The sequence below is a fragment of the Macrobrachium nipponense genome, chromosome 26, assembly GCF_015104395.2.
Source record: "Macrobrachium nipponense isolate FS-2020 chromosome 26, ASM1510439v2, whole genome shotgun sequence".
NCBI lineage: Eukaryota > Metazoa > Arthropoda > Malacostraca > Decapoda > Palaemonidae > Macrobrachium > Macrobrachium nipponense.
Genome location: NC_087215.1, coordinates 18,661,778 through 18,687,803, shown reverse-complemented (window position 1 = coordinate 18,687,803; position 26,026 = coordinate 18,661,778). Strand labels below are relative to the sequence as shown.

General features: G+C 35.7%; 2 protein-coding genes across 6 annotated transcripts; one reads left to right on the top strand and one right to left on the bottom strand.

Annotated features, from left to right (window-relative positions):
• Positions 1-817: 817 nt before the first annotated feature.
• Positions 818-11,082, top strand: LOC135200019 (exosome complex exonuclease RRP42-like). 2 transcript variants are annotated; one of them, XM_064228235.1, is made up of 6 exons: positions 818-837; positions 3,154-3,350; positions 3,584-3,749; positions 4,521-4,715; positions 7,358-7,516; positions 10,912-11,082. In XM_064228235.1, the coding sequence occupies exons 1-6, from the start codon at positions 835-837 to the stop codon at positions 10,978-10,980; spliced, it is 789 nt and encodes a 262-aa protein (XP_064084305.1). In that variant the 5' UTR covers positions 818-834; the 3' UTR covers positions 10,981-11,082. The 2 variants fall into 2 exon arrangements, with proteins under 2 accessions (XP_064084305.1, XP_064084304.1); XM_064228234.1 differs by lacking the exon at positions 818-837 and adding an exon at positions 1,407-1,591.
• Positions 11,026-25,525, bottom strand: LOC135200018 (protein SREK1IP1-like). 4 transcript variants are annotated; one of them, XM_064228232.1, is made up of 5 exons: positions 24,581-24,642; positions 20,696-20,754; positions 20,387-20,517; positions 12,176-12,283; positions 11,026-11,920 (listed from the first exon to the last, which is right to left on the bottom strand). In XM_064228232.1, exons 3-5 carry the CDS (start codon positions 20,501-20,503, stop codon positions 11,705-11,707), a joined length of 441 nt encoding a protein of 146 aa, XP_064084302.1. In that variant the 5' UTR covers positions 20,504-20,517; positions 20,696-20,754; positions 24,581-24,642; the 3' UTR covers positions 11,026-11,704. The 4 variants fall into 4 exon arrangements, with proteins under 4 accessions (XP_064084302.1, XP_064084303.1, XP_064084301.1 ...); XM_064228233.1 differs by lacking the exons at positions 20,696-20,754; positions 24,581-24,642 and adding an exon at positions 25,502-25,525; XM_064228231.1 differs by lacking the exon at positions 20,696-20,754 and having other exon boundaries at positions 24,581-24,738.
• Positions 25,526-26,026: the final 501 nt, after the last annotated feature.

The window sequence follows — 26,026 nt, the reverse complement described above, 5'->3', positions numbered from 1 at the left end:
AACCAACAGACAAAAAACTCAAAACCAAAAACGAAGGAACTAATATACGTTAGTCCTAAACAATACCAGGCATACCTTTAAAAAAATAGGAAGGAAATTGTATAATATCTTAGGTAAACTAAAAGCATAATAGGGGTGATGAATAATAGAGAGACTAGTAGAATACTCGAAAGCCTGGCAAAAATGGATAGAAGTAGTCCCTGTACCATCCAATGGCAGGTTGACTGATTTACCAAGAGTAAATGGGAAAAGTAGCGGCTGACAAGTGTTGCTTGGCACCTGATTTGAGCGAAGGATACACTTATAGGCTCTAAGGGACAGCAGCCGAAAAGGATAACAAGAAACGACGTAACTAGTAAAGGAAACATCTATTAACAGGTAAGTTATCTTTGATCATGGTCCACCCCCAGTACGGAAAGTCGACTTTATTTAAAACTGGGTGTTACTATGGGTGACCGACGTCTCCGCCCCCGCCGCCAAGGATATTTCACGGAGAAAGGTTTGTATTTCGGCATCTTTCAAACCAAAAGACAGAAGTCACAGATCTAAGAGACACTAGTCAGAAAATTTCAGAGGGGAAAAATTTCATGAATAATTATGACAATCGGGAGCATGTATTGACTGAAAAATAATTTGTTCAGTCTTGCTATAACAGAAAAAAGAAAAACATCAGTAGCCCCAGTTTTACCGTGGGTGAGGTGAAACCATTTACTGTGAGAAGATTGCAAAGAACTAAGGTCAGCGAAGGAAAAATCAAAGTCGTAGAAACTGATGAACATCACAACAAGAAAATTGTAGTTGTGAAGAGAACACTTTAGCCAGTAACAATACCAGATGGTAAGTTTAAAACCGAGAGTTCTAACTTCAGGTGTGCGCAGTTAGCCCAACTTTTGAAACGAAAACTTGAAAAAAAGATGTAGGATTTTGGTGAAAGATTTGAAAACAGGATAGGGAGCACCATATAACGGCTGGAGTTTTGGGAGGACAAGGAAATGGCGTCGACGAAGGGAAGTAGCAGTTCAAGCAGTGACCAACAGGAGAATGCTGTCGAATAGAACAGAAAGAGGTATGGATAGAGCCAATCCTGATACTGATTATCCCTCCCCAACCCCCAACCTTCGGTAAAGATATCAACATTGTATGTCTGAATGAGGAAGTTCTTACAAGAGGGCTTATATGTTATTGCTTGCTACCTATATAGGAGAGCAGTAGTTGGGTGCTTTTATTGTCGTTTAATCCTCTGTTTTAATGAGCAAACGCCTTTGATGTAGTATAGAGGAATAAAATAAACAATAATGATAACAAATGTTATAGATAGGACAATACTTTATGGATTTTTTCCTTTTTCCTATAGTGCACTTAAATTCCTAGGTAGATTACGAAGAAGCAGAAGATATGTTAAGTTTAGTGTACTAAGCGATGTAAATAACACGCTGTCTGTGAATGTGTCCTGTTGACATAAGTCTCTGTAAAGACGAAGAGCACAACTAAACTTGATTGATAGCCTTTTATAGTGTAAACCGTTGATAGCAAAATGACAGATCTAAACTTAAGCGATGCTGAGAAAAGATATATAGTGGATGGTGTCAAGGTATGGCATTTTAGCTTACAATTTTGCTCGCTAGTGTAACCTACTACCTATAGGTAGCTAGGTATAGGCTAGCTACCTACTCTTGGGGAATTTACCTATCTACCTAGTAGTAGGTACCTAGTACCTAGTTCTTAGCTTTTATTATAAACCATTTTTCTGTTCGATTACACCTTCCCCTTTGTCCCTTTCCCTTGTCTTTCTCATGTGCTAGCCGAAAAATCATCCCATGTTTTAAGTACTAGGTAGTACCTAGGTATATCTTAGAGACTACCTACGTAATCATTTAGCCTACCTAGCTAGTAATGGCAATTCAAAGATAAACCACCTTTTTCACTCGATAATTAATTGGTGAAACAACAATACAATTAGGCTATAGTTTTGGGTAGTTTGTAGCCTATACTATCCGTGGTACGCAGTTACAGCTCCTATCTAAGCACCCAGTTGATGGTAACCCTGAGGCTAGTGCGTGCAGCGAAACAATACCTCTTGCCAGAACAAATGAGCTTACCAAGAATATATAAATATGCGGATAAGGCGCGAAGCGCCTTTCCGCCACGTTCTTACTGACAGCGCACATTAACAAGAAAATCGGCGGTCTGCGGATATTCACTCACTCTATTTTTAAGCATACCATTCAGAAGATAAAGTTTCATCAACAAAATGAGGGGACGCTGAATAATCCTGCTGGATTCCGGCGCTTGGGCCTCAAGACCTAAATTTCATACTCAATCAATCAGTCAACAAAATAAGATATTGGGTAAATGACAGGGCGGTGACATAGCGGCCACCTCTCCTGAAATGTGGCTACCTTCCCGAAAATGTACTTGAATTCTCTGCCATGGCTCCCATGAGAATCAGTCAAGAGTTGTGGCCCATCCAGGCAGCACACCAAGACCTCTAAGCTACATACACTCCTCTCGAAGTAAGCGTTGTCTCCAAAATTACAAAGTAATAGCATAATTTTCTATTAAACATAAACTACAGTCCTCTCGAAGTAAGGGTTGTCTACAAAATTACAAAATAATGGCATAATTTTTGATTCAACAGAGGTTAATGGAATTCTAACCATACTCAGTGCTAACTTACTTCCATGATGCTTTCAAAACGAGCATAAAAAATAACATCCTTAAGTATAGCTAAGAAAAATATGAAAAAAAAAAAGGTAAAATGGTGCAATTTTGTTCATCAACCAAAAAGTTATGGCTATATAATTTTCATAATTTCAGTGTAAATAGAACATGTTCTGGGCTTTATTTTCCAACATAGAACATATTTCTAGGATTCTCAGTTTCAAAATTATCGTTACAAAAAAATGCGACTCACTGGATCGCGTGTCTCCATTGGACTCCTTGCCCTACCTATACGTATTTCAAAGCTAGGAGGTCTTCACAGTTTTTGGTGAACATTAAAGGGGCTTGAAGATAGATATTGTTTTTTTTATGCACTTTGAATATTTAAAGCCATATGTTTAGTCAAAATTTGGTTTTATGTGTTTTTTGCAAAATGTTTCCAGCATATCTTGGACACTTGTACCATATTTCAAATACAGTTTATTCTCACAGCTTGGAATTCGTGTTGATGGCAGAGAGCGGCTTGATTATAGACAGCTGGAATTGGAGACAGGCATTGTATCTACAGCAAATGGTTCTGCCAGAGTTAGACTCGATCGCACTGATGTATTGGTTACAGTTAAAATGGAAATGGAACCACCAGCTCCTGACCGACCAAAGAATGGGCATCTCTACTTTTTTGTAAATTGGTAAGGAATATGAAATATGTTTGGCATTACAATACTTATGAAATGTGAGGTATAATACCCTCCTTGGAAATTATTTTTTATGAATTTCATTTATCTTAATGAATTACAATTTGTTTACTTGATGTGGAGTAAAGAATGTAGGAAAATTTTTATTTCTTTGAATTTTAGTTTATTTACTATGTTGTGTGAATGGTGATATTTTTTGTACTAAGCATTTCATTTCTTTGCTTCAGTTCTGCTAATGCTGCACCAGAGTTTGAGGGACGTGGTGGTGAGGATCTAGCGACAAGTCTTAGTTCAATGCTAGAAAGAGTTTATTCCTCCCCACACACATTAGACACAAGGAAACTATGTGTGGTTGAAGGCAAATATGTAAAAGCACTTTATGTTGATATAGAGGTAAGTAATTTGTGCATTACAAATTACACATTTCTTAATTTTATTATAAATACTCTCTTAATAGCATGTAAATCAGGACACAAACCAAGTACCAAATCGCTGACTGAAATGAGTGGTGGTCACTTGTGTGAGATCTCCCTTTTGGGGAAGGAACTTCTTGAGAAATAGAGAGTGATTTTTCTTTTATGTTAGGTTGGGGATTGGTTGCAGATAAAGTGTTTTATGGAACTTTAGTTCCTCCATCTTGGTCGTGTTGTGCTGCCTTTTCATAGCCCCATCTAGCAAATTGTCAAAGCTGTTAAAAGTTAGTCCACAGAAAAATTCAAATATTAATAGCAGGAGGATACCTCTAAAATTGTGGAGTAATCATAACAACTTTATCCTTATAGAATTAAGCATTACAAAATACAGACTACTCAAGTTTCAGTAGTTTTGGCTAAATGTTTGTTTTTTATTGATAAAGGGTACACAATATTTATAATGTTCAGCTGACAGAAATCAGACCCAGGTACACTAGAACAGATCTGGAGGTATTTTGGCAAAATTTAAAAGCAGTATATATACAGAATTATAGGCTGTAGATGGACCACTTTTTTTTTTTACGGGGGCGAGTGCCAGGTAGGTGAGAGACTGGGCAGTTGTGCTTTTGGTTTATATTTTATGCCAAGTTTTCAATAAACACAAAAATCTCGTTATAACATTTTAATATACTAGTATTTTTCTAAATTGGATATTGGATATATAAATTTAAAATAAGTTTTATCATTTCAGATCCTAGAGTGTGGTGGGAATTTATTTGATACGGTTAGCGTAGGTGTCAAAGCTGCTCTTTGGGCAACAGAGTTACCTAGAATACATGTGGTAGGTGAAGATGGAGGTGAACTAGAATTTGCTCTGTCAGATAATCCCCATGATGTAGACAGGGTTGATGTCTCCAATGCTCCAGTCCTTATCACACATTTGAGGGTAAGCAGATATGTAAAATATTGCATGCATGATGCCATTTATATGGATCTTAAAAGTTTCTCTAATTTTGATTTTTTTTGAATGAAATTTACCTCTCCTGTATACATATAGCTTTACCTTCCTTGCCAGCAAAGGCACGGCAGATAGCAAAGCTTAAATGTTCTCCCTATTTTCTGTAAGCATTGTCCTATATCCATTTGCTTCCTCCACCATCAACCAGCTAGCAGGCAGTAGCCTTCTGTCCATGATTACAATGATGCATCTGGATAATGAAATTACTCTCTGGTTTTCTGTTGCTGTTTTACAGTTTGTCTTAGACTTTCTTTGGTTTTGGATTATGATGAATCTTAGTAATGGCTGGTGAGTTTGCAGGTAAGTGGCTGCCATAATAGGATATATTCACTTTCAGTTTGTCAACATAACTCCTGCACTCAGCATAGGAGTGTTGACTGGGTTTTTGTAAACAGAGAGACATTTGCAAGACCTGAAATGAAAGTGATATGCTTGACTGTTAATTTTGTAAGAGGAGGGAGATTGACAGGTTAACAAAGCAACGAAAGCATGATTCAGTTAAGTGTGATTTTGCTGGTAAGAGTGAGAGAGAGAGACAGACAGACTTTGCTCACCCATGTAGCTTTGACCCAGTCTGTAGCAGTAGCACATGGCCTTCAGGTTTTTTATAGTAAGCTTGCGCCCTAACAGGAGTTAAACTGGGTTGCTGTTGCAGATCCTGCTTTATTAGAATTATACGTAGACTAGCATTGCATCGGCACATATTTCTGATGTTTAACCTGCTTCTATGTCCATTTTTTTTTCACTTCTTAACACATTGCAGGCAAAAGTTATCACATTATTTATCTGAGTTACTTAGACCAGATACTTTCTCAAATAGAGAAAACAGCTTGAGCCACTCCATACAACCTGGATTAGTACCTCTACTGACCTGTTCAATCCTTGTACATTTTCAGGTGATTGAGAATATCACGATTTCTTCTCATAAGGGGTTAATAACCTTGTATAAGGAGAAGTTTCATTATTAAATCAGCTAGATGCTGTATCATGTAGGGAGAAAGCCTTGGTTAGGCATTTCAAACTTTGTTTGAACTGCCTGCTGTCTATGGTAGGGCCCCTAATTTATAAAGGGAAGTAGTATCCTAAGTCAAAATAGTATTATAGTTTGCTTGGTTGAGTTATGGGAAGCTTGGAGGTACACGGTGCATTCATGGGAAGGTACCTTCATATCTGTGGGTACTCTGTAGTTTGTTGTATATCCTTCCACATCTTACTACATACAGTTTAAGGTGGCATCCTCCATGAGGCCTGAAGCATCTTGAAAGGAGGTTCTCAACCTGATTTGTGATCCTTAATGGCAGCAGGAGCAGCTTATGGATTTTTTTTTATATCCTTAAGCAAACTCTGTTGGGTAAACACTATTTAATTATACTGTATGGTAAGGGCTGGCTTTCAGAGGTAGGGCTGATTTTACTTTGCCCACTTCTGCATTAATATGGGAATCAGCTATATAATGGAGAGTTAAATTTCATCGCAAAAATGTCAGTCTTAAATTTAATACTAATTACCTCTCCATTATGTACCATAATGACCCTCTCATCTTCCCTCATTTAAAGTACATGAGAAGGACACTGCCTGCCATTTGGTGTTTGTTCCTGGTGGAGGGTTGGGGGGAAGTAGAAGGTTAGGCTAATACTTAAAGAAAACAGAGACAACCTTTAAATTCTGCTATCTTTTTTACCTTTGCTGACTTACATAATGGAGAGGTAAGTACATTATATATTGAAAAGAGAAATCTTTTGTATCTCATTTTACATGTACTATTATGCAGCATTTCCTTGTATTTTATCACAATTACAGAGTGATATCAAGTGGTAAAGTCCACCACAGCAGGGTCCTCTTCCTATTGTTGCTACTCTGTTTAATCTTTACATTTCAGATTTCAAAACATTTACTATGTTTACATTTTATAAACTGGAGCATCCTTTTGGATAGCACTTGTTATAGGTATTCTGTGAACTATTGTATTACATTCACCCTTAACCCTTAAATCCCTCACTCAGAACTTACATGGCTAAATCACTTTTCTGGCTGAACTTTGTCCTTTGGTTCCTTTCCAAAAGGTAGGGTTTGCTTTCACGGATTTTTCAGCTCTCTCCTCTTTATTCCATTCTTCTATCTTTACATACCACTAAGACCTCTGATTCTGCTGTTTACACTAGAATATCTGCTTAATAAAGCTCCTGGGACCCTCCCTTGTTACACTTGCTTTGTAAAATACTTTTGCCACCTCAGATGATCATATCTCGGATGGTATAATTGTAAGGAATATCAAGAGATCTTTCAAAAAGTTTCAGACTCCTATAACCAACTTTCTGGCTCTCCAACTAGTCAAAATGGTAACATTGGAGCTCACTACATTGGCAAAAATAATTACGAGAGAGAATAGTATCGGTTCTTTTTTTCCAAAATGACAAAACTTTATGAGTTCCTCGTTTATGAATTGCTATATGTTGTTGGTTAATGTAGAATAAATTTTATAGTATTTATAATAGCGATTCCAGATTGTTTTATAAATGATAATTTAATTTTTGTATAATTAATGTGTTCTGTTTGATCTCTTGTTACAGATAACAGAAAATTTAACTGTCATAGACCCTACTCCAGAGGAAGAATGTTGTGGTCCAGTATCTGTTGTTGTAGGTGTAACCCCAAAAGGACACATAACTGCTACACAGTTGTTAGGGAGTGGTACATTTACTCCAAAAACTTTGTCATCTTCTATAAAGGTTTGTCAGTGATATGAAAGTTTACTTTTCTTTAGAGATATTCTTTGCAGTTTTTAGTAAAAATAAATGCATATTTTGACCGTATAGCTTTATAAATCCATGCAATTTATGGCTTTAATGTATTAATTAGGCTAATTATAAGTTTATTCTTTCTTGATAATTTTGTGGTATTGTGGTTCATTTCTTTCTTGTACTGTTTTGCAAAATGTGACTACTTTAACAGCTCTTAATTAGTAAGAGCATATTTCATTCTTAGCCCCTCTGCAGATACTTGCAAACAGCCGATATGTAGTTTCACTTCTTTCTACCAGAAACCATGCTTTTTAGTAGAGATTTTTTACAGATAATCTGCAATTGTCTTCAAACTTTCAAAGTTTTTGATGAACAGTATTTCCCTCTTTCATGGCTACCTAATAGCCATGGTTGCTTCTTTTAAAGTGTTTTACTGTCTTTTTCAGCTTTTGTTGAACCATCTGAAGCAACTAAACTTGTGGTTCATTCCAGTCTTGACCAAAATTTACAGATGCTATAATGGCAAGGGTTAAGAATCCAGAAAAGCTTTGAAAACTGGTGAATCCAGAAAAGCCTTGAAAACTGGTAGTTTTAAAACCAGATGCTAGGATCTTATCAGCTTCTTGCAGATACCAGATTACTTGCCTATTCCTAAATGCCATAGTTTCAGTTAATCATTAGTAATACAACTTAACATCTGGGTAGTATTGATTACTGACTTACTGAGAAAATGAAATTCCAACAGGTGAAAATTGCATAAGCACTCTCAGGTATGAGAATTAGTAACCAATGGCTTTCCCCTTCTGAAATTGCAGTTACAGTATTTTGCATTTGGTGGTCATGACACCTCCATTTTGCTCTGCCTCTGTACTGTAATATCTTACTGCGCAGGATTGTTATGGAGAGTTTTACAGCTAACCCATAAGGTTTTTTGTTCATACATTGGAAAAACCTCAAATAGCACTTCTGCTTTATCACTCGCAATAAAATTTGTTAGCCAAAATAACTGATTTTGCCCAAAAGAGCATCACAACTACCTACTCACACCTTTGCTTGAATAGGATGTTAACTGGATATATCAAGTGCTCACCTCCTATCTTATCTTTTACCTTTTGATAAGTCATTATGACTTTTTCTGCCCTCTTTTAATACCATCAAGATTGTATGTAATATATTTGAATGCCCTTTCACATTATCTAGAAATCAAACTAAAATGTAGTAGGAGCTACATGCTAGACAGCTACATAGTCAAGCATGTTCAGAGTTAGTTACATTTGTGTTATTCATTTCTCTATTTATAGCAATGTAAGCTGCTTTAGCAGTACCTTACAGTTACATGCGCTTCATTTACATTGTTTAAATTGTGAAGTGTATTTGCCATGTTAAATGTATCAAGTGCCATTGCAATGGCACATATCACATCAATGATATTACTGTACTCATTTTGCCAAGCATGCATTCTAAAATGCCCAGTAATTGATGATTTGCAAATGAAAAGCTTGCTTTGTTAAGTCTTTCCTCACAAAGCTTTCTCCCTTCACTTGAAGCAATTGTAAAACTATTATTGTCCACGTACAGTGAGTGTTATTTCCATTCTTGCAAGTGCTAGTGATTCATATACTTTCTGGTGAGCGAGTCATTTCACTCTTATCGCGCTTATCATAGGTGGTCAAATTCCAGGGGATATTGATTATAGAACTTTCAAGCATTGCAAGTTCCCATTTGTTTTTCATGACTACCTTTCTATATTTTGTAAGGTAGGTCTTCTTTCACCACCATAATTTGTTTTTTCAGTCTGGGCTGGAGAGGGGCTTTAGTTTGCTCATAATATTGCCCATTGCTCTTAAACCAAAACAGAAGTTCTGTTAAATTGTAAAATGATCTTCCGGGAAATAATATTGTTGATGCAAGCAAGTCTGAAGCTTTAACTATTCGTGGTGTAACTTTTGACTCGCATCTTACTTTTGAGAAACTTCTAATGAAACTGTCGGCAAATGCCACACAAAAGTTAAGTATTATTTATCATGATAAAATCAGTGCAACTTGTTTTACATCGTTTGTCCCTCTTTTACTAGAATACTGTATGCAGTTTGGATGTATGTTTCTACCAGAGATTTATCTTTTTTAGATAGTTGTTAATGGTGGTAGGCTTCTGTCTCCTAATATGTATACGTATTAGCACTTATGACTTGGACCATTGACAGGTAGTCTGTTGTCAATTTTTCAATATTTAGTTGTATTTTAACAGAGATCTTTCACATTCACAATTGATCTCTGATCCTTTTTCCTGCTGAGAGCAACCAGATTTGCTGAACAGCGGCACCAACTTCCAGTAAATATGCTCTATTCTGTTCTGTTCCAGAGGTCCTTTATTTCTCACTTCATTGGACTGTAAAACAGTCTCCCTGTGGATGTCATGCATTTGGAGCTTCAAAAGTTATAGCAAAGATACAATGCATTGCTACCCAAAAAAAATTCTCCTAGTATTTTAGTAATTTTTAGTTTTATCTACCTATGTATTTATTAATTTTTTTTTTATTAACTGATCTTTTTTCTGTATTTTCCATTATCTTCTGTTACTTCTTTCTAATGAACACCATAATTCGCTGGAAGCTTTAATTCCAAGTCAGTGGCCTTCATGGGCTTGTTCCATATGGATAGGGCTTGTCTTCTGAATAATATTAGTCTAATAATAAAATAGGTTTAAAGAGAAGCTGTAAAGTACTAGGTAAAGCATACACAGTTACCTTAGTAATTCTAATTTTATTACTATTTTTGTGAGTATTTAATGTTTTTTAGACCTAAGTTTATGTTGCTTGCTTTGTGAAAGCTTGTTTTGAAAGGTGGTATCCATTTAGTACTGGCTGCTTATAAATTTTATGTAGAATATTATTATTATTAAAATAATTATTAAAATGATGGGTTTATAAGAGAAATTAACTTTCATTTGTTTTGCAAGTTGGTCAGAGGGGCTGCCTCTGAAGGCAAAATACAGGCCTTCCCTAGTAGCAAGGATTAAACTGCAACAATGGAAAATTATCTTTGCAGAAATATCTTTCAAGTAATCGGTTACATTACAAGTGATACTGCATATGTAAGTTATGTATTTGTTAAAAAGTGTTCTTAAAGTCCAGTTTTATCATTATTTTTGGGAATCAGTGCAGCTAGAAATGGTAAATTTGTAATCATTTTGCATTTTTCATAGCTTACAAACCTGCGGTCTTAACAATAGGATAATCTTCTAGCACCAGCTGGAAACTGGTTTAAAACAATCAAAGATTGTTAAGCAAGGAATCTGTGGCATCTGGCAACCCATACTTATACGAGTTGGAAGCTGTTCACCTTCCAGTACACTGAATTTACTTAATTTCACATTTTTCCAGAGTGCAAGAGACCTTGGACAGAGGATCCATCAGCATCTTCAGATGAAATTGCACCAGAAGAAAACATAGAGAATAGACAGATTAAAGGTTTCCTGTGAGGATAACAAATTGGAATTCTGTAATATTTTTAATATCTTCTCACTTTTTTATATAAATAAATGGATAAAAGTTTCATATTTTTCTTTCACATTTTTTGTTGTAGAAATACATTGGAGTGAATTGGAATCTGTGAGATATGTAATAATCAGCCAGTCACATAAGCAATATTCATAAGAGCAACAATAACTAAAGAAACATAACAACTAATAATGTTTTAGTGTCAACTTTTAAATGTCTAAAATTTGTTCACAGGAAATCCTAAGATAAAATAAGATAAAACAGCAATGTCAGTATGTGTAAAATCACCTGCTAAATTTACCATTCCAATTCTCACTTACCAACTATAAAAGGATGAGCATTTATCTCCATTTTCTTCACACATACACTTCATTCAAATAAAAAATAATGTCAGAGTTGTCATCTACAGTGAATTTCAAATTACCAGTGTTAGAGCTTAAAGATTTTACAAATCCCTTTATAAAGGTACACTATCCAATTCAGAGGTAGTCTTGAGACAAAGCATACTAATATGCTGTACATTTTCAGTCATATCATTGTGTTTTAAATTTTCTACAGACAAGTATTCTGTGGAAAAATTCACAAAAATAGTTTTTTATTTTTTGCATTTACCACTGATAAATGCCATCACCTACTAAAAAGTTTTATGTAAAAAAATCGCAAAAGCTGGAGCTAATTAGTCATGGCTCTTCTTCTTCTTCTTCTTGTGTCTGGAGTCACGGCTATCAGACGATGAACTGCTTTTGTGCTTTGTACTTTTTTTCAACCCAACTGGTGAACGAGACCGTGATCTGTCATGACTTTTACTTCTGTGCTTCTTCTCTTTCTTTAGTTTCTTTTTCTCCTTTTTTAATTTTTTACTTTCTTTCCTCATTCTTTTATCTTCTTTCATCTAGAATAATAGAATTTTGCAGAAAAAAAGTTAGTTTATATGAAAGGTCTGAAAAGTCATGAAGATAAATACAAATCTTAATTAGGATGTACATCTACTGTTCTGAATATGATATTCACTCATCAAAGCTGTGTTACATTATTTTTTTACATAAATATAAAATTAACACACCATAAAGTTGTTCAAATTGTTTGTCCCTTTTGAATGCATCATTGCACTTATAATAAAACTAAAGACTTGAGTGATAAACCTTACCTTGGCAAGTAGCTCTTGCGTGCGCAGCTGGGTCAAAGGAGTTTCATGGTCGCTCTCTTCTGAAGAGGTTGAAGATACATCTAAGACTACATCTTTCAGGGGATCAACCTGTTGGGATAATTCAAGAGATTAAAATTCATAACATCATAAGAGCCAAAATAAATGCTAATTTCCTCAAGTTACATTGTAATGTAATGTGAAATTATGGCATTAATACAGAAAAGTTGTTGAATTCTTAGCATTTTGCCAAAAATTCTTCTAGGGTGTAATATTGAAGGCTTCTTACACACTACAGGTAAAAAAAATCTTAGAAGCAAAAGTAACCGACCATAAAATTTTGTTAAGTGATCATCTAGGATCACCCTTCTCTCAAAAATATATGAGGCAGAGAAAATTTTCTCTGTTGCACTACTCTTTATTATACAAGGATTTATGTGCCTAAGTATGATACCATGTAAGATACAAGAAATCAGCTTCAGTCCTGTAAAAGGTTAAGATGCTTTCTAGATTTTAATTTTTATTTCAAGCCTTAATTTATAACATTCTTCTCGTGGGCAGGTCAGCAAAATGAACTCATTCACATACTCTGGGTATGGGGTTCAAACCCTGCTATTAATTCATATTTCTTACATTTGGATCGATGGCTTTATAGTAACAAGAGAATCCAATAAGTGTGAAGAATTTGAGGATTTTGTGGCTATTACAATTACAGTTTTTGTAACAACTGACCAGTAGATTCTTCATAACTTATAAGTTTTTAATTTTGTCTCAACTAAGCATTTGCGTCATTTTAATATTTTATTTTACAAAAGAAGACCCTCTGCTTCATCTTATATTCATTATATAAAGGCAATACCCAGGTTACATCCGACTCGGCTATGACGTTCTTCAAATATATTCATAAAAAATTATTTCCTGGGTTCCGTGTTTACATCGCCGGTCCAACGAAGGAATAAACTTCAAAATGGCAGAATGGTATTTTTTCTTTTTCTTTTTTTTTTTTTTTTTTTTTTTTTACGAAAAGCTCAATCAAAATGCAGGTTATGTAATTTTCAGGACATCCAAACAGGTAAAAGTAAGGTTTTCTTACAATTTTCGATGATGTCTTGGGTTACACCATTTTTTGGTTTACGTTGCTGTGTAGGAATGGAACCCATTGTAATACAGGTTGCAGCCTGTTTAATAAAATGAAACTATGGTTTCTCTTAGGCCCCGTCCACACAGTCGAGCTTTGGTCGACGAACATTGTCCGATGTGACGTCAGAAGCGTTGAAACAGCGAGAAAATTCAGAACTTTGCCGCGGTTTCTCCGCTTCCGACGTCACATCGAACAAAGTTCGTCGAGCAAAGCTCGCCCGTGTGGACGGGGCCTTAGAAGTCAAGACAACTAAACAAACACTATTGCTATTTCATAATACTGTATTGTATAATTTTAATGTGAGTCACATTTGTGGACTCGTAATTCCATAACTTTTCATAAATTGTCACCATATAAGAAAATTACACAAATTAATTCTGCAATTTGAAGAAAAGTGTCATACAGAAACACTAATTGCTAACACACTGCACATCAGTCAGGGTACTATTACAAAATTCAATTTCACTTAAAAAAAAAAATATGGTTAATATTTTATTGCACTGCAGTGGTTTGATGACTGCCTCTCATTGTGATTTGATTTATAAAAATTAAGCTATATTTAAAGGCCAGGCAATGGGGCACTTTGAGCCATTCAGTGCCTAAATCTGTGAAAAAAGGAAGTAGGAGCTGTTGGAGAGAAAGATGGGAATTGATCTGATGTAAAAAGGCTAAAAAGTAGGTGCGGCAATGGGCTGAAGGGATGCTGCAAACTCTTTAGTAATGCATATAGTGCATTCAGGATACCCACTGCTAGCACTAAACCCGTAAGGTCGCTCACTGTGACCCCAGTACACTTAATGTGCTGCAACAGTAGGCATTACTAAGTGTTTTTTGCAGCCTCCCTTTGTCCCGTAGCTGCACCCCCTTTTCAATATTTTACTCTACCTCCATTCCCAATTCCTTTCTTCCTCCTTGCTGTCAAACAAATCCAACTCCCTCTTATCATTGCTGTAAGTGCTTGGTTTTAGAGCCAATTGTTCAAATATCATATCTCACTAGGATTTAAGATTCCACAGAACACTGGTTCACCAGGCTTTGAAAAGATTGCTGCCTACTGATATACAGTACATGTACAGCTAATCTTTTAAACAGTTGGTAAATCTGGCATGAAACTCATTCATTCTGAGTCTTGTATAGTACAGTAATATTAAGTCAGTATTATTCATCATCAGGTAACTTAAAAGAAAGCTCCCTCTACTCATTTTATGCAATTTACATCTGCTTTCAAAACTGTTTATTCATCAGCATTTTTAACCACATCTCTGCCACTTTCTCATCATAAAATATCCAACTCCTTGCCATGAATCTTCTAATTTTTTATCCCCTCCTGTTAAAAATCTCCCCTTACTTTCTTTGTAAGTTCCCATAACTGCTGCAAAGATTTAAACGAGTTACTGAGGAGTTTACCACCACAACTTCCTCACTCATTTAACTATTGTTACCCAAAAGTTTGCTCTCAAATACCATAGTGATGGTCCTCCTACACTCTTCAATTAGAACATTAGCCTCTAGTGCTAAGATTTTTAGCATAGAACTATAGGCATTTAAGAAGTACAAAATCTTTACTTTCACACTATAAGTATTAAAAAATTAGAAAATTTGTAGTACCAAACTACTATAAGTATTCAAGAATGAGGAAATTTTTAGTACCAAATCATGCGATCAAGTATTCAATGATTAGAAAACCTTTTGCATATAACTATAAGAATCCAAGAATTAGAACATGTAGGTCATTCATAAACTATCTTTGGAAGATGTGTGACCAATCTTGAAAACTAGAATACATCTAGTTCTTGAAATGAAGAATGCCACATTATATGGCTTTATTTAGGATTCACCATTGTTACAACCTGGCATTTACTGGTCTTAGTATAGGATATAAAATTTAGGCCAAAGGCCGAGCGCAGGGACCCATGACATCATTCAGCACTAAAAGGAAATAAGACACTAAAATAAAAAAAGGTTTGAAAGGTGTAACAGGAGAAAAACCTTGAAGTTCCACTATGAATCAATTGTTAGAAAAGGGTGGAGAGCAAGATGGAAAAAGATGTGAACAGAGGTACAGTAAAAGGAATTGAAAGGGTTGCAGCCAAACAATCACCGAGATGAATGTCTATATTTATCTGCTGTACCAGCATTACATTTTTTTCTTGATAAGCATAGATCATAACTCATCAGTAAACCATTTGGATTGCTTATGATGCATCATTCAAATGCAACTCAAGTCACTTTTGAATGCACACATTTTCAGTAAATCTGGATAACAATTACTATACATACAGAGTGAAAATTTCCGAGGCCATTTCTGTATGGAGGCTGTGGTGATGCTGCTCACAGAATCGTGATTTGAAAAAAAAAAAAAAAGGAAAGAAAGAAAGAAAGTCCAATACCCTTTACTCTGAGTCACTAGGTTGTATTTTTAATTGAACTCTGAATAGTTGTAAGTCAAGTGTTGAAGCAATGCAGGACTCTGTATCTACACAATCTGACAAGTGCCCAATGGACGGAGTTGTCGTAACATACTGAATTGCATTTCCGACTCATTATCCAAAGGGATTATTCATAGGATCTATTCTTCAGCAAGACACGAACGTCGAGCAGTTTAAAAGTCGAGTTAGACACCCAAGGGAGAAGCAGCCTAAGGGAATGCATGACTATAGTAAATGCTGTGACAATACACCTAGGGCGCAAGGCACACTAGTTTAAGAATAAGTGCATGCTAAGTGGCACACTTTTTTTCCTTAAAGTTTCTTAGCAGTAAACTCATAAAAAAACAAGTTCCATTTTAGACTAGTGAAATAGTGTACTACATTATGCCTTTAGGTTAAAAAACCATATTTCTTGTTACTTTATTTAAAGAATAAACTGCACCACATTTCAGAAATAGAAACATTTTATTATTACTTGGAAAACAAGTACGTACTACAGTATTTTTCATGAAAAAAACTTCAAAACCTTATTTAAAGTCAGCCTGTCCAAAATATCAACAAAAATACTCAATAATCAAACTCCATGCGGTGCCAACCAAACCATTAAATTAGTAGTCTGGTTCAAAAACAATGACACACACTTCTAAGACAATTTGTCTTTTACAAGAGATCATTCCTGATTGCACTAATCTTAACAACATATTGGGTTCAAACAACATTAAAAACTTAACAATTCATTTAAACATTGTAAAATTAAATAAGAGCAAATACCTTCATGGAAAAAAGTATGCAGTCACTGCTGAGCCCCCATTACAGTAGACTGTTAATGATTAAATTAACAGAAATTAATTTGGAACAAATCAGCTTATGTCTGTCTAACTTTCCACTATTCTGAAAAGTTTTCTTACACTGTAAACACACACAACTTTTAGAACCACTCTGCTCATGCTCACAGGGTCTTCGATACATATGACATGGCCGACTGTTACTCTCACGAGATTCATCACAGCCTTCTAAGAATTCCCAAGTGCTCTGTTCCCTTTTTTCTTTTACTGGGTCACCATTACATGTAATACATTTGCACATCTTTGGGTGTCCAAAACATTCTGGAACTTCAGTGGCAACATGAACATTTTCACCACCTAAATTGCTTTCCATTGAATTATTAACATCACCATTGTGGTGTTTTCCACACATTTCTATATTCTTCATATATTCACCTTGCCCTACCTCTGCACAGTCTGGTACAGCTTCATCATGTCCTCCTTTGTTGTGACCTTTCATGTGAAAGCTTATTTTCCTCTTGTTCATAAACTTTCTTTCACATACAAAACACCGGTACAAATGTGCCATACTGTGAGTTTGACAATGTTTCAGAAAAGCTCTTTCAAAAGCAAACTCCCTCCCACATACTTCACACTCAAAATGCTTTTCCCGAACTTTCTTTTTCTTTTCAACAGTCTTTCCATGAATCTGCAAGTGGTCCTGAAGCTCAAAATTTGATGCAAAGATTATCTTGCAAAATTTACACTTCGAAAGTTTTCTCTTAGTGGCCTTAAGTGTGTCATTAGCACCTCCTGCACCAGACACATGATTTTCCAAATGTTTCTGTAAACACTGTTTATAAGAAAACCCCCTGAAGCATACACAACACCTATAAGGCTTAACACCTTGTGGATTTGTAAAGTGCCCATCATAACTTTCCCTGCTTGCAAACTCTTGTTTACAGTAAATGCATATATCAAAGTTTCCGTGGCTCAATTTATCTTGAGACTTCAATTTTTTTGGCCTTAGCTTTTTCAAGTACAGATTCTCAGTACTCTCCATATCCACACTAGCTTCACTTACTGAGAGGTTTACATCATCATCCACGCTTTCTTCAACAACTGATGTACTACTTACTGTAGGGATTTGGTTATCCTGCAATTCTCCTTTATCCAATACTCCTTTATCCAAAGCTTTAACTTTGCCCTCAATACCTTTTTCATGCTCCCTTAAATGCCTTTCAAAGTCAAACTCAAAGGAAAATTGCTCTGTACAAACACCACACTTGAATGGTTTATCCACATAATCGGACAACTTATGAATTTCCAGTGGAGAATCGGTGTGGCTTTTCACATGATTGTGTAAATCATGTTTATACGAATACCTCTTGCAGCAAACCAAACATAAATAGGGTTTCTCACCCTTATGAACTCTGAGGTGGCGATTAAGACCACGACGATTTCTGTAAGACTTCTTGCAACTACTACACTTAAACTGAAACTCCTCATCTTTGACTGCTAATTCTTCATCACATGTAGTACCTGTATCGTAGCTTTCTTCACCTTGCAATTCTTCCCTTTGCATCATTTCACTTCCTTTACTACTTACCAAATCTTCATCTTTGTATCTTGTGCCCAAAACTTCAGTTGTTACTCTCTGTTCCCCAATCTCCTTAACTTTTCCTGTTACATTTGAGGGGCTTATTCCACAGCTTTCAGAACAATTAAAAGCCTCACAATTACTAATGTGGCCATCAAATTCATCAAGGTGGTGGTCCGTCAAGTGCCTATCAAAACCCACTTGACTAATGAACACTTTTGTACATTCCAGACAGTTGAAGAGCCTACGATTTGATGGAGACTTAGTAGATGAGGTTTCATTCTTATCCGCCTTTATTAAGGGGGCCAAATCATCTTTCAAAGAGTTAGTAGCAGAGTCCTGGTAATGTGGACTTTCCCTACATTTGACAGTTTTGGTTGATAAAAATTCTTGTGGGCAAATTTTCAGATTTTCCTCACCTTCTGTCTCATCTCCACTGAATTCTAAAATCACAAATTCATTACCCAGCTCCCTAATTTTACATATCTTGCTTTCATCTGAACTGTATCTTTTTATGGCTACTTCTTTTCCCACAACAATAACACTGTTAAGATATTCATCAATCATCTCATCCTTGGTATCTTGTGGGAGAACATCACCTTCGTTGTGAGATGAATACGTCTCCATTCTATTACACTGCAAACACCTATCAGACAACAGAGGAGGCAAGCAAAATATTTTTGCCAAATAATGAGTACTGCACCAGTACTAAATACTCTTTGGTAGCTTTTAACTTCTCTCTTGCTACATACATACTATAAATTACATGTATATACATACATATATAACTCGGAAAACTTTTAACGGTAAAGAAAGAAGTAATAACCAACACTAAACTATTGCAACAAAAACTTAACACTTTTATTAATTTTGTCCTTGTCATGAGACTTCTTCATTCTCTAATCCCATGCATTTAAACCATTCCCCAACAATCACAGAACAATGTTAGTTTCATTGCCACCAAACACCTGTGAAAAAAGAACATAATAATTCTACTGCTCAACAGCTGAAATGCTATGTACATAAACATTTAAATTACTAACAAAACCTCAAACACCCACTCCCCTTACACACATCAAACATTAATCTACATAAAAACTTCCTTATCAAAAAACATTGTGTACACTTCATATTACTTTAGTCTTGGCTGAACCATGTTATTTCTCATATGGACAATACTTGCCTTACTGAAATCTGCAATTTCTGTAAAACACAATGTTCAATAAAATTCCATATATTTTCAGACACCTGGCCTTTCAAGGTGGGTGAAATTCCCTTACCTATAATTCCTTTTGTACCCACTTTCAAAATATTGTTCAGTTTACCTCCCATTTCATCACGAACCACAATCTTTGAGATACCATTGTGTATCATTTCAATCAAAGTTTGAATATGTAACAAAGATATACAAATACCAAATATATTAATGGTTTTGTTTTGTTTATTAGAATATTTTGGTTGAAGGCCAAGTGTTGGTACCTATGAGGTCATTTAGCACTAAAAGGAAACTTAAGAGCAAGAGGTTTCAAAATGTAGCAGGAGGAAAACCTTACAGTTATACAATGAAACAATTGTTAGAAGTTGAGAAAAGTAAGATGGAAGAAAGAATATGAACAGAGGTACAGCAAAGGAATGAAAGGGGTCGCAGCTAGGGGCCAAAGGGGCGTACAAAGTACTGTAAGTAATGGCTACATTGCACTGGAGAGGTGCACAGACGACACTAGCCCCTATGGGGACGTACTTGCCGTTTTTCCACAGAAGATATTACCAGAATTAAAACAGTGAGTTACGCATCTCTACCTCAGTAAATTTAATGTTTAACTATGCGCATTTAATGTAGCATGAAACTATACTACAAATTCAATTTTAAGAGCTATGCAACCAAGAAGTGTGTGTATGATACAAAGATAATGGAGGTAGTAGCTCAAATAAGTGCTTCCAGAAGAAGGAAAAAAAAAAAAAAAAATCCTTACACATCCATTCCCAAGACAGTTCGTTACATTACCTCCCAAAAGGAATGTGAACCATTACGGCATACACACAATAACAATCAACATGAAAAGGATTCTCAACACTAGAGAGAATAGCCTTAAAAGCTACTTGAAAATTAATTCACCAATTACAATAATGGCATCAATTTTCGTAAGTGATATTCTGTACCAAATCCTCTATGTCCACTTCTTATAATGCTATACAGTATTAAACAAAATTAATGTAAATCTTTTCAATACATTTAATAAAATGACTAAGCGTATGTACATAAAAAAAAAGTGGATCTACCTTTATAAAATTCCGACACTGGTAAGTTAGGTGACCTGGATAGCCGCACTTCTTACAGGATGCTCTAACATCACCACCACCGGTTGGGCCAATGCGAGCAAGAGGGCGATCTTCCATCCCTAATCTTCATTCTGAAAAACAAGATGATCAACAATACATACATTATTAACAACATTTTTTCACTTTACACCTATACGTAAAATTTTAAATGGTTCACACAAAGACAACCCCTCAAAGTAGTTACATATTATTTGGTATGACTGATAACTGCCTTTCATAAGCATAATTCTGTATAACATTGGTTCTTACCCTTTTTATTACCATGGCCCCTCTAAGAGTTGGTCCTTCCCTCCATGGGCCCCTTGCATCTACAAGTAAAATTCCGGCCAGATTTAAGGGTGAAAAAAAAAAAAAGTGGGGAGGAAGGAGAAGGGGTTTTGAGGGATAGGGAGGGAGGTAGAGAATTACAAAGCATAGTAAGCCCAATGAGTCTAACTAGAGTAGAAGACTAAAACTAACATTATAGGCAATAAGTTTGCATTTTTTCTTAAACTTCCGATTTTTTTTTCCTAACTCTTGTTAACCATTACTGGACAGGTAAACATATCGATATGCAACTCCTAAGGCCAGGTAAACTTTGAAGTAAGCAACAAAAAAAAAAAAAAAAAAAAAAAAAAAAAGGAAGATATGCAAATGTAAATGGCAAAATAAACAAATACTAAAAAATTTTCCCTACCTTCCACAAGTTGAAAATTACTATTTACAACCCCTTGTGGGGCCTCTTCTACAAGACAATCTTAAATTTTACCAACTTTGTGTTTTTTCTAATAAATAATTTTATTTGATTTTGTAAAATTATGATTACTGCTCACACAATAGCAAAACACATAAGAAATAAAGTGTCTTTTCTAAAAAATAATTTTATTTGATTTTGTAAAATTATGATTACTGCTCACACAATAGCAAAACAGGCAAGAAATAAAATAAGTAACAAATTCTTACCATATTTGTTAAAAAATATTTACTTAAATTTACAGAGAACAAAGATTCAGTACCTTTTTTTTTACTTAAGTGTTTTTTCTAATATTTCTTTGCACTTTTCCAAGTAAAATTACATTTACAACCGACATACTATTATAAAAGACAAGAACAAAAACCAACAGCAACCCCTTGGCATATTTACGAGCAAATTTACAAAAAGACATCATGTGAGACAGGGACGTAATAGATTCCCCCCCTGAAGTTACAAGCAGAACTGAAGTCCTGAAATGCCCGATTCATGGTTTTAGCCAGTGTAAAAGTTGCCATTAGTGAATTTATGGTCTATAGAAGTATTGGCACCTCTTTCCTGCCCAATTCTTACCAAATCGATGGCGCTTAATATTGTTTATCTACAGGATCAATCCGTCCACCACCACAAACCTGTCATTACTACTCCTGAGGACCAATCTGCCCATTTAGGGTCAAGAGAATACTGAATATAATTAAAGAGAATTTTTCCATTTTCACCTATAAATTCCTGACCGTCGCACGGGGAGGCCGCACCCAGGTTGGGAACCATTGCTCTACAAAGATTAGCTGGTACAGTTTATCAACTATCCTAGCAAGGGTAGGTTTGAAAACCTAACCAACCATAATCAACTATCCTCGTAAGGGTAGATTTGGAAAGCTAACCAGCTTCCCACCGAGGCCCTCCGTAACTGTAGAGTACGCTCAGGAAGGGGGATAGGAAGAGACTATGACAAACAGCTTGCACCCACAAGGCATAGCCTATTGTTCAGTGTCATTTTTTGGAAGACTCCAGCCAGCTATTTTAGGATAACCATTTTGGGTTTTTTGTGCCAAACCAGCTCAGAAATAATAGTAGGGCATGAAAAGAACCTAAAAATACCATACTAATGTAGCCTTGGGAAGTTTAGCTACTGGTTACAATTTTGCTGTATTAGCTATAGAAGGGGGACCGGTATCGTCATACCTTATGTCGTAAATCTGATTAATTTTAACCATTATTAAGCATTTGTGCAGCTTGTGTACTGAGAAATATTTTGTTTTATGTTTTACCCAAGAAAAATATAAATATTGTAAATGACTGAACGATGACATAGTGGCCACCTCTCTTGGAACACTGCCACTTCCTGAAAAAGTACTAGAATTATGCCATTACTTCGTAATTTTGGAGAACACTCTTAGGTATATGCTTCGAGAGGAACGCAGAGGTCTGTGTGCTCACTGTACTGCCAAGATGGGCCACAACTTGTGACTAATGCTCATGGCAACAAATTCAAGTACTTTTTCAGCAAGGTGGCCACATTCCGTGGTCGGTGGCTGCTATGTCGCCACTCGGTCATTTACCCTAAATAACGTGCGAGGTGGCTGGCGTCTTCCGAGAAATAACCTTGTTCAGAAAAAAGTAAAAATTTAGAAGTTGCGCACACAATTTACACAGGTCACCACCTGCGTAAGGACAGGTCGAATACAAGATCCAAGTGGGGCAGAACTTGGCCTAGGATATGTCCTAAACGAACCTTGCCCCTTCACTTAACCTTAACGAACTGGATATTGGTACGGCAGCCATATCATGACTGTGATAGATATTGGTACGGCTGTGAACTGCGCATGCGCGAAACCTTGTTTACCGCCTAGGCATATTGGTGACAGCAAGAAAATGGAGACTGAGCAACGTGAACCGTGTAAAATAACACATCAGTTTTCGCCGAAAAACAAGATTTTTTCAGGTTTCAACAAGCTGAAAAAGGCAATAGACGTACAAGAAGAGTCAAACTTCCAGAAATTGTATATCCATAGGTCACAAATGATTGAATCAGCCCTGAAAAAGAGCTCCTAAAAGATTAAAAAAAGATTTAAGGCCTAGTTATTAAAGTAGTACAGCAGTCAGCAGTGCGTCCAATATGGGAAACATGCTGTTAATTTAGACCTGATTTGGATGATTAATTCAACTGATTAGGCCGTTTACCAGAGGATCGACTTTGGTAGTTTTAGTTTTCCTTACCACCATGACCACAGCAGAGCAAGATTTCTGTGTACTTCAAATCTTCTTTGAATCTCCTCTTCGGAGCTCTTTTCAAGGCTGATACACAATTTCTGGAAGTTTGACCCTTTTTGGACATCTATTGCCTTTTACAGCTCGTTGAAACTTGAAAACATCTGTTAGTAGGTATTTGGCGAAATCTGATGTTTTATTACACGGTTCTGAGAAGATTCAAAGAAGATTTGAAGTAAACAGATACAATACCTAGTTTACTAGTTTTATTTTTCATGTATGATAGTTAAAATCCAAGTATGTTTAGGTATTTATTGAAATTTTTTATATTTTCATTTACTGTCAAAATGTTTTGGTGATGACAGTACGGTGCTTCACTTTGACATTTTGAATTGAACATGTTCAGCATAACAATTCAGTACGACTATTATTAGTACTGCCGCTGATTTTGTAGTGCCGTACCTATAGCTCTTAGCAACGGTGTACGGCAACTGCTACAAGATTAGCAAACTGGTGAAGGGATACGGCTAACTGCCGTACCTATGGAAAGTCAAGAGCGCAATACGGCACCACTGACAGAATCTGACGCACCCCCACCACACTTATGTTATTTGTGCACCAGGAAGTCTGAAATTGACGCATGCACAATTCACAGCTGTACCAATATCTATCGCGACCAGTATACGGCTGTCATACCTATATCCTGCGCCTAACCTTAAACCAGAGCCCCAGCGTGACATATAGCCTAGCCTAGAGGTTACAGTATCCACAACTGTTCTGTAATGGCTGCTACTACCCATAAACACACGAAAACATTAGCATATGATGTATGATGAAAGTGAATAGCCTAGGCCTAGGTTAAGTAATTGGCGACATGGAAGAAAGCGCCAAAGTAGGCCTACTATATTAACTTAAAATAGGTAGGCCTATAGGTAGTGCTTAGATCACCGCAAAGCTAGCAGAACTTTAGTTATGACAATTATCTACTTAAAATTTATAGTATAGAACCGTTAAATCTAAGGTGATAAAGCTTAGCCCTAAGCTACACGTAAATAGCCTAGACTAACATAGGCCTACGTCCTCTCCATACGATAACTTAGGCCTAAGCTGGCCCATACAGCCTTCCACAGTATATGAGTATATGGTGAAGGGCACTTCAATTATACTTTTTCCTTTAAAAAAATAGAACTTACCACACTCCACCGTTCGTCGCAACACCTACAACTTGAAATCGCAACCAGAGTGATCCTTACGAACCTAAACAGACGTAAAGTGAATTCTCATTGGTGGAGAAACAACGCAGCGAGTTGCGATTGGTTGAGCATCGGTTTCGTATTTGTTGTTTGGTAGTTTTCGGTGATGGTTGTCTCAATATTAATATTTATATATAACACCTGATGCACAATATTCTATCTTTTGGGATGAAATACTAACTCTCATGCACAAAAAATAATAGAAAAGAGAAAGATAAAGACTAATTATGTCATTAAATTGTTCAAGTGTGTACGTCTGCATTTGTTGTTTGGTAGTTTTAGGTGACGGTCTCACTATTATAATATTTATTTAATACCTGTCCTGGTGCACACTATTTTATCTTTTGCTCAAAATACAAACTCTCATGAACAGAAGATAGTAGAAAAGAGAAATATAAAGACTAATTATGTCATAAAATATTTCAAGAGCGTAGCACGTTGAAGTACTTATCGTTGGTAGTTTTTGGTAATGGTTGACACATCATTAAAATTTATTATATTATATTATAACACCTAATGCACAATATTTTATCTTTTGCTCAAAATACTAACTCTCATGCACAAAACATAATAAAAAAAAGATAAAGACTAATAATTATGTCATTAAATTGTTCGTTTCGTATTTGTATTTGTAGTTTGGTATAGTTTCCGGTGACATTTCACATAAACATTTTTAACACCTGAGGCAAAATATTTCATCTTTTGCGCAAAATACTAACTCTCGTGAATAAAAAAAATCACAAGAAAATGAAAAATAAAACTAAGACTAATTATATTTGTCATTAAATTGCTCAACAAGAAGATTCAAGGAGCCGTTGGGCAATATGTTGCCAGATGCTTTTGTAATCAAGAGGTACTTACCTGGCCGTGTTACGTTGTGATTTGAACTCATTCTAGTTGCTTATGTATATATAATATATATCTATATATATTATATATTATATAATATATAATACTATATAGATATAATATATATAATAATTATTATATAATAATATATATATTATTAATTATGTTCCACAAGTGTAGCGTTGCATTGTGGAGTACTACGCATACTTTAAGAGGAAGACCGTAGACTGTAGATAAGCCATGTGCTGAAAGACTTCTAGATCAGTGACGTAAGACCATGTGGTGCATCATAATGAGCATTAAATATGAATGTAAAGGCAATTCCCAGGTGATCCAAGTGGAGGAGGATTGGAATCAGCATGCTTGCGAAGGTAAGATTCTAGTAAAGTTTACTTTGATTCGTGTGCCAAAATTCTAGGACTATATAGGTCTCTGCTTCTAATTACTTTAGCAACGGTAAAAGCTAAAGTTATATGACGGTGGTCTGAACGATTTGGAAGGTTGAATGGCTCTGGAATGGTTCGATTCAGTGAATAT

What these genes read in the sequence shown, in the direction of transcription:
- LOC135200019 (XM_064228234.1), top strand. Translation starts at nt 1,535, where the DNA reads ATGACAGATCTAAACTTAAGCGATGCTGAGAAAAGATATATAGTGGAT. An exon ending in ATATAGTGGATGGTGTCAAG is followed by an intron (nt 1,592 to 3,153) that starts GTATGGCATTTT and finishes TTATTCTCACAG; the next exon opens with CTTGGAATTCGTGTTGATGG. An exon ending in TCCTTATCACACATTTGAGG is followed by an intron (nt 4,716 to 7,357) that starts GTAAGCAGATAT and finishes CTCTTGTTACAG; the next exon opens with ATAACAGAAAATTTAACTGT.
- LOC135200018 (XM_064228230.1), bottom strand. Translation starts at nt 18,733, where the DNA reads ATGGAGACGTATTCATCTCACAACGAAGGTGATGTTCTCCCACAAGAT.